General features: G+C 42.6%; 1 protein-coding gene across 1 annotated transcript; it reads left to right on the top strand.

Annotated features, from left to right (window-relative positions):
* The first annotated feature begins 3283 nt into the window (after window positions 1-3283).
* On the top strand, window positions 3284-6829 carry S100Z (S100 calcium binding protein Z). The gene is made up of 4 exons (XM_042804778.1): window positions 3284-3306; window positions 4032-4156; window positions 4974-5131; window positions 6493-6829. The coding sequence occupies exons 1-4, from the start codon at window positions 3284-3286 to the stop codon at window positions 6649-6651; spliced, it is 465 nt and encodes a 154-aa protein (XP_042660712.1). The 3' UTR covers window positions 6652-6829.
* Window positions 6830-7227: the final 398 nt, after the last annotated feature.

Below are 7227 nucleotides of genomic sequence, written 5' to 3'. Positions count from 1 at the left end.
AAATGCTCATTACAACTTAACAAGAAATACCGGTTTGAATGGAAGTCTCTCATAAGGTCTTTAGTCCATATTAATAAGATCTTTAGTCTAATCTAAGATCTAATCTAGAGTAAGCTTTTTAGTGTATAGAATATCCGTTCTTCTGAGCTTTGCAGTGTTGCCTGTTGTTTCCCATTACAACTTTTTCCACTTTGGGGGTGCAACATCAATTCAAAACACGTGCATCCCAAGAACAGTGTGGGTTTGGGAAAAATAAATAATGGCAGGATGTGGGTGGGAAGCTGACTTGCCTTTCCCAGCGCAATAATTATTTGTGAGAAAATATTCCCCACATGCATTCTGACAAATGTTGAAAACCAGATGCCCTAAGTATGAGATCCTCCCACTTAAGCTGAGCAGTATTTTACTGTGGCTTAGGCTGTCACTTTATAGGCTGCTCTGGCTTAAAGGCAGCTTGTGTTACGTTGTCTCAAGAAGAAACCAAAGAAAAATCCTGGTGAAGAAGCCAAAGCTTCTTCTTCCCAGTGGTGGAAGAGGAAGGCTGCTGACCTATGTCAAGGGCTGATTGCTTTCACAGAGGGAAGAACTCTGTTCAGTTTTATGAGGAGCAGAGACCAGCAATAACATTTTCTGCCTGTGGTCTAACTGCCCATCTGCATGTAGGAGCAGAGGAGCAGACTCATAGGACTTCCCAGATGGGTGCACCTCTACATTACCCCAACTGAAAATCAAGGAAGCAGTTGTAGCTGGTTGGGTCCTTTCTCGATTTACAGGGCAAGAACAACCTCTGCCTCTCTCAGAAGCCTCTGGTGAAATCACATGGCTGACTCATTCTGCAGGCCTAGCATCTATCACTGCTTGGGCAAAGATGGCAGAATTTGGCCCTACAGAGTATTTGTGTCATGCCGGGTGAAAAATCTGCCCTTCTGCTTCTGACAGCCATTGATTTTGCAGTGAGTGCTTTAGGATTGAAATCGTCATTAGGAGAAACAGCTGGAGCAGTCTGCAAGGAGCAAGCACATAATGTGAAGGGGACACTAAAACATGTACCTAGATTGGGTGAGTCAGGGCACAAGCTGCTTTCAAGTTTATTTTTGAGTTTGAGTGAGGAGCAAGGGAATTTATAAAGTCAACAAAGCCAACTCTTTGTGGTAGTGGTAGGTGGTGCAAAAAGGGCCAATGGCCATAATTGCAGCTTGGAATTCTCAGACTGAATATTAGGGTAAACACCTTTCTCGGGGAGGTAGTGCAGCACTAGAGCAGGTTACCCAAGAACTTGTGATAGCTCCATCCTTGGAGGTTTTCAAGGTTTAACTAGACAAAACCATGGCTGACCTGGTCTGGTGTTGGTGACCATCCTGCTTGGAGCAGGAGATGGGACTAGGCACCTCCAGACGTGCCTTCCCACCAACACTGCTGTGATTTGGCAGGTTGTGAAGGACAAAGTTTGGTCATGAATGAGGAAGGCACCAAACTTCACCATGTCTACAGTCATGCTGCAGGTCTACTCCTTCTGTCAATCACATGTCTGGTGGTGCTCCCGTGTTTAGTCAGGTAGAAACCAGAATGCAGGGGAGAATTGATGGGGAATATGGTGGTTGCTGACACAGAGTTGGGTCTTGCCCTCATACAGAAGTGATTGCAAGCTGAGTTGACTTTAGTTATCTTCAGTACCTACTAGATATCATATAAAATCAGATTGTGCTGGAGTTTTGGATGAAGGATTAAAAAGAGTTGATTGATAATAATGAATTTTGTGTAGCCTCTAGGACTTGCTGTCATGGGACTGAAGAGGTCTCTGTTGTCACTGGAGCCACTGGCAGGATTTCACTAGCTGGGGAGGAAAGGGATAGAGACAGCAAATTGAATGGACTTCTTAACAAACAAGCTCAGTGCAGCTGTTCCCAATGTACATGTAATCCACTAGCGTGGAATAGAGACTTTCTTACACAATTAACTGGAGTGAAAGTAGCTGTTGAAAGAGCCTGCGCAGATTATATCACTGTGTAAATTATTGAGTTGATGTCCTGGACATGATAGAGGAAACCCTTCTTTCTTCTGTCATGAGGATGGCAGGTCTGAAAGTTTATACCTGCTTCCTGGTAGTTGTACCTCCTGTAGACTCTGCTTAGATAATTAATTTGCAATATTCATCAGCCAGAGGACCAATGTAATATATAGACAAGCAGAAGGATTTTATACTTATGTATTGACTTAGCTGTGTTTTTTTTGTCTAGTGGGTGAAACTGTTGTTGAATAAATGTAAAAAAAAAAAAAAGAAAAAAAAAAAAACAATGGTATTTTGATGTTTATCTATCTGGTTAATATTTCTGAGCAATAGTTATAAACATTAGTGAATCACAGGCAAGACATAGCCCTGCATGGCTGTAGCTACATAAGAGGCTCCATGCTTCTTCTTAGCATCTGCAAAGACACAGAGAATGTCCAGGATCGAAGCGGGAATGCTGTGCTGCATCTGATATTACCCATGCTCTTCTCCCATGTGCTGCATATGGTCCAGCTAGATCCCTGTGGTTGCTGGAGCACAGGAACTCCCTCTGTACAAAACTGGGCACCCATTAGCTATCCCCAGATACAGAAGAGGTATGGAGAGCAACTCTCCTCCCCAACTCTCCTCTGACTCCAGGAGATATGAGGTTTCTCTTGTTGCATATCAACATTTGCAGGCTGCTTTCCACCTGGACCTTTTCTAAAGTTTACCTGAGCACCGGCTCTCACCCCTGGTGAGCACTCATGACCACAGTACTGGGAGGTGAAGGCATACACCCTGCATGCAGTATTGTGTATGTCCACAGGAACCTCTAACCAGAAGACCTTTCCTACTGTTTTAGAAACAATGCTCTACACACTCCCATATTGCTGGGATCCAGAATTTTTATGTGTCTTCCATTCCTCCCTCTCCCTTCTCCCAGAGGCACAGCCAAGACCCCTCAGGTTGTGGAGACTTGTCACAAGGGTGCAGATGGAAGAAACAGCATGTCCAGAAGCAAAGGAGGCAGGCAGAGCTGTGGGCTGAGATCTACTGTGGCACTCAAAATTATACATGCCTGGAGGCTTTCAGAGCTAAAAACAATGCCCATCTCATTCTCTTCCCCCCTGGTTGGAATAAAGGAGAGAAAAAGCTGCAGCTGTGTGCTCTCTTGCTGTTTATCTGCACAGTTGTGCTTGCTGCACATGTGTGTGCAGCAGGTGGAAGGCTTTATTGAGAGAAAGCAAACGTGAAGCAAGCAGTTTTCCATTTCATGTGGCTGTCCTGAAAACTATGGTTATTTGGTATTTTGGGTGGTAAGTAGGCCCTATCATGGTGAAGCTCCTGTTTCTTGCATCCCCCAGACATTGCCTCTGGTGTCAGCAAGTCCCTGGGCTTGGAGCAGGGGAAGGTTTCCTGGGGGAAGATCACTTATTAAAAGAGAGATGCTGAACCACAGTTATTGTGCAGCACTAATAAAAATGAAGCCATGTTTGTTGATCAGTCCACACTGTAATTTCAGTCACACCTCCCTCTGAAACTGGTTTCCTCATTTCCTCCTGAGGACACATGTACTACAGCAAGAATTTCATTCAGCAACAGCCAATGTTTTAGTCTTACAGAGACATCTTACAATAAAGGTAGACATCTCAAGGGATTTGTGGCAAATTCACCTACAAGCCTAGCCCCAGGGACCCAAGTATCTTTGAACACCGGCTCTAAGTGCCAAGGCATTTAGGCTGTCAGCTGTATAATTGCAGAGTCAGATTAGAAAGAGTTGTTTTGAAAATGGGGGAAAATTATTTTATACTGACTTGGTGATAGCATTTTCTAATTTTGGTCTTCAGGCCCCTGTATGGGCATATTTGTAGATGGTCAAATGATAAAAAGTATCTCATATGTTCCACACAGCCCTCTGCTTTGCCTAGTGAATATTTCAGTAACCCATTTACAGCAAGCGGCTTTTATTGAGCAGAGTAGACAAATGCAGAGGGAAACAGAAACCCTGTCATCGTTGTGACAATTATCCGTCTGTCTCTAGTTGTGTAATCCACCCTCTCAGCCTGATAAACAAGAGCCTGTGCATGGGTTTTGAAAGGAAGGTGGCCATCACCTTCTGTGATCTGAGTATTTTCTTGCATACACCTCAGCTAGCCCGTAAAGCAGGTAAGTCTTAGCCTTTGCATGATGATACTGTTCAGGACTCCAGTTTTACTTCGAATTCATCCTGGCTCTTTAAACTCTCTCCCAGGGCTTAATCAACATAATGTTTCCCTTTCGCTTGATTTCTAATTTTAGTTATTTTTTGAGTCAGCTACTCAGCAATTAATTGCGTTTCCATCTTTTTTCTTGGTGGTACTTCCCTGTGTACCTTCTTACTGCATGCTCGATGAAGCAAACCCTCAAGGGTGCCTTGCTTATATTTGTTTATTCCAGGTACTTTACAGGAAAAAGGTCAGCCCAAGTAAACACAACCAAATAAACTGGAAGTTGATGCTTCTATCCTTATTGCTAGTGACTTTCCTCTAACCACCTAAGAAATTGGTGTAGAACCTTCTGTACAAATGCACATCTACTTTGGCCACTGTTACTTGTTAATCTCATTTTCTTGAGAAAATTTTTGAATGAACAAGTAGGAGGTGTGCTTTTATTTTGCCTGTGTTTTCATCTGTGGGTATGAGATATTTCCTTTTACACTAGCTTTGCAAAATAGAGGCATAATAGATCACTTCCTTAAATAAAGGAACTTCTTTGGGTTTTGTTTACCTTTTCAAAGTAGTTACTAGTGAGTTCGGGACAATGTTTTACTTTATAACAGTCTCGGCTTGCTCACACACAGCTAACAGGATGGAGGAACTGAAAATGCATTTTTTTCAGTACTGTTACAATTTCTCTCTTCAGCCTACTCTCTCCCCCTTCCCTGAGACCAGCCTTTGGTTTAGCTCTCATGCAATGTCACCAACTCTGAATCTTTGTCCCACAGCTCTCCTGCTCACTGCTATGTCCACACCATTGGAGGACGCGATGGACACCTTGATTAGGATTTTCCATCACTACTCTGGAAAAGAAGGAGACAAATACAAGCTCAGTAAAGGAGAACTTAAGGACCTCCTCACCAGTGAGCTCACTGACTTCCTTTCAGTAAGATGCAGCTCCTGAACCTCTTGAGTAACTGTTTCATGGGTGGGATAAGCAGCTATCCAAGTGTTCAGGAGTAGCATCTCCTTCTGCAAGGCACATCCTGCCACAGCCTCTCAGACGACACTTTACTTTGTGGAGTCAGACAGAAGGAGATGAGATCAAATGCCCCATTTGAGAAATGTGTCCTCAGAGACCGGTCCAGTTCGGTTGGCCTGCCATGTGCCACCAGCAGCAGAGCTGGGTACCCGTGCCCTGCTTACTCCTCTGTGCTTTTGAGCAGGAGGGAAAGGGCAGTCTAGAAGCAGTAGCAAAATCAGTGCTAAATCAGGTTTTAATAGCTTTTTTTTTTTTTGCTTTTTTGTTCATTTATCATCATATAATCACAGAATGGTTTGGGTTGGAAGGGACCTTAAAGATCATCTAGCTCCAACCACGCTGCCATGGGCAGGGACAGCTTTCATTAGATCAGGTTGCTCAAAGCCCCACCCAGCCTGGCCTTGAACACTTCCAGGATGTAACAGGGCATATATGAGTCCTTCAATGAAATCCAGCAACCATTTCTCATGAGACAAGAAAGTAGCTTGTGCATAGTGGCTACAAACACAGTATAGCTGCTTGTGTGCCCCGCAGACAGATGCTAAGAAAATCCTTTCAGCGACAAACTGCTGATCTTAATATCTCTTTGCATGTTTGTTATGTTCTGCATTACACAGTATGGATGCTTTTTATGGAATAATGACTAGATTCACAGTTGCTTTTCTGTATCCTCTCAATTGTAAAAATTTATCACCACCAGCAGGATTTTTTTTACATGGTATCCATTTCCTTGAACTGTATTTACTTTTAATCTTGACTATTGTTTTATTATTATGAGATTCATTATTCTTTCACTGAATAGGATGTGTTGTTTGCTAAGTAGAGGTCTTCTGAATGTGATGAATGCATGTATGATACAACCACTTACAAATAGCCTGTTGAAAATATAAGTACAGTTTGTATACGATGATACAGAGAAATGCACATTATAGATCCATCTTGTCAAAAGAAATCAGTACTCAGCAGCTCCTAAAATCTGTTTGATTAATTTCAGTGCCTACTGAGTACCTGTGTTCCTTCTAAGAGCTGTACTGCTTTCAGTTTCTGTTGCTGTGCACTCCTGGGACTCCAGACCTATGTTTTTAATGCTGTGTCTGTGGCTAGTGGTATATTACTAGATTACTAGTCAGGTGCATATTTCATGCAGCCTTTTATTTAATTTAATAGGATAAGGGCTTGTGACATAGTGGTGGGTTGCACCACCGCATGTGTCAGGATTATGCACTTAAGATCTGCATGGCTAAGTCACTTTTTTTTCTCTTTAGGGCCAAAAGGACCCCCTTCTGGTTGATAAAATTATGAAAGATCTGGACTCCAATAAAGACAATGAAGTGGATTTTAATGAATTTGTCATTCTGGTTGCTGCTTTAACTGTGGCATGTAATGATTTCATCGAAGAACAACTAAAGAAGGACGGTTTTTAAAAATGCTCAGTATGATCAGTCTCCTGGCCACAAATGAGAACAAAGCACGCCTAGTTAGGTAGCCTTCATCAGCATTCAGTAAATGCAAACAATCATCCTTCCAACTGTCACTGCTGTAAGACACTTACAGAGCAGATTAGCAGCTGGTGTAAGCTGGACCAAAGCTGGTTTACCCTACTTGAGCTCTGACTTCTAATATTTTTGGTCTTTGAACTGTATGCATCTGTAACACATTCATCAGTTGCCTGGGTCAAGGGCTTGGGGTGACAGATCATTTGACAGGAGTTGAGACATCTATTTCTTAAATACCACTGGGAACTAGGAGACATAGGAATGTTACTTACATACTTTCTGAATTGGAAAATTTGGAATGAGACATAAAACTTGCAATTTAGTTTTCAGTCATTTTATAACAACCATATTTTTTCAGCTCAAATAGAGCAGCTTGTTTTTTGTTCAGCTCTGCTTATTCTAAAGCCCTTTTTAGATGCTGCTCTATACCTCCCTACACTCTCATATTTCAGATGTGGCCACAGCTGTCTCCTGCCTCCTGAGCAGACGGTACCATTTGCCATT

The sequence above is a fragment of the Tyto alba genome, unplaced genomic scaffold (assembly GCF_018691265.1).
Source record: "Tyto alba isolate M040663 unplaced genomic scaffold, T.alba_DEE_v4.0 Super-Scaffold_42, whole genome shotgun sequence".
Taxonomy (NCBI): Eukaryota; Metazoa; Chordata; class Aves; order Strigiformes; family Tytonidae; genus Tyto; species Tyto alba.
Note: the sequence above shows the minus strand (reverse complement) of the source record. Positions and strands in the feature narration are given on the sequence as shown.

Bases quoted from the DNA above. Each gene is read 5' to 3' on its own strand.
- S100Z (XM_042804778.1), top strand. From the start codon at position 3,284: ATGGTTATTTGGTATTTTGGGTG. The intron at 3,307-4,031 runs GTAAGTAGGCCC...GTCTGTCTCTAG, and splicing joins GTTATTTGGTATTTTGGGTG to TTGTGTAATCCACCCTCTCA. The intron at 4,157-4,973 runs GTAAGTCTTAGC...TTTGTCCCACAG, and splicing joins TCAGCTAGCCCGTAAAGCAG to CTCTCCTGCTCACTGCTATG.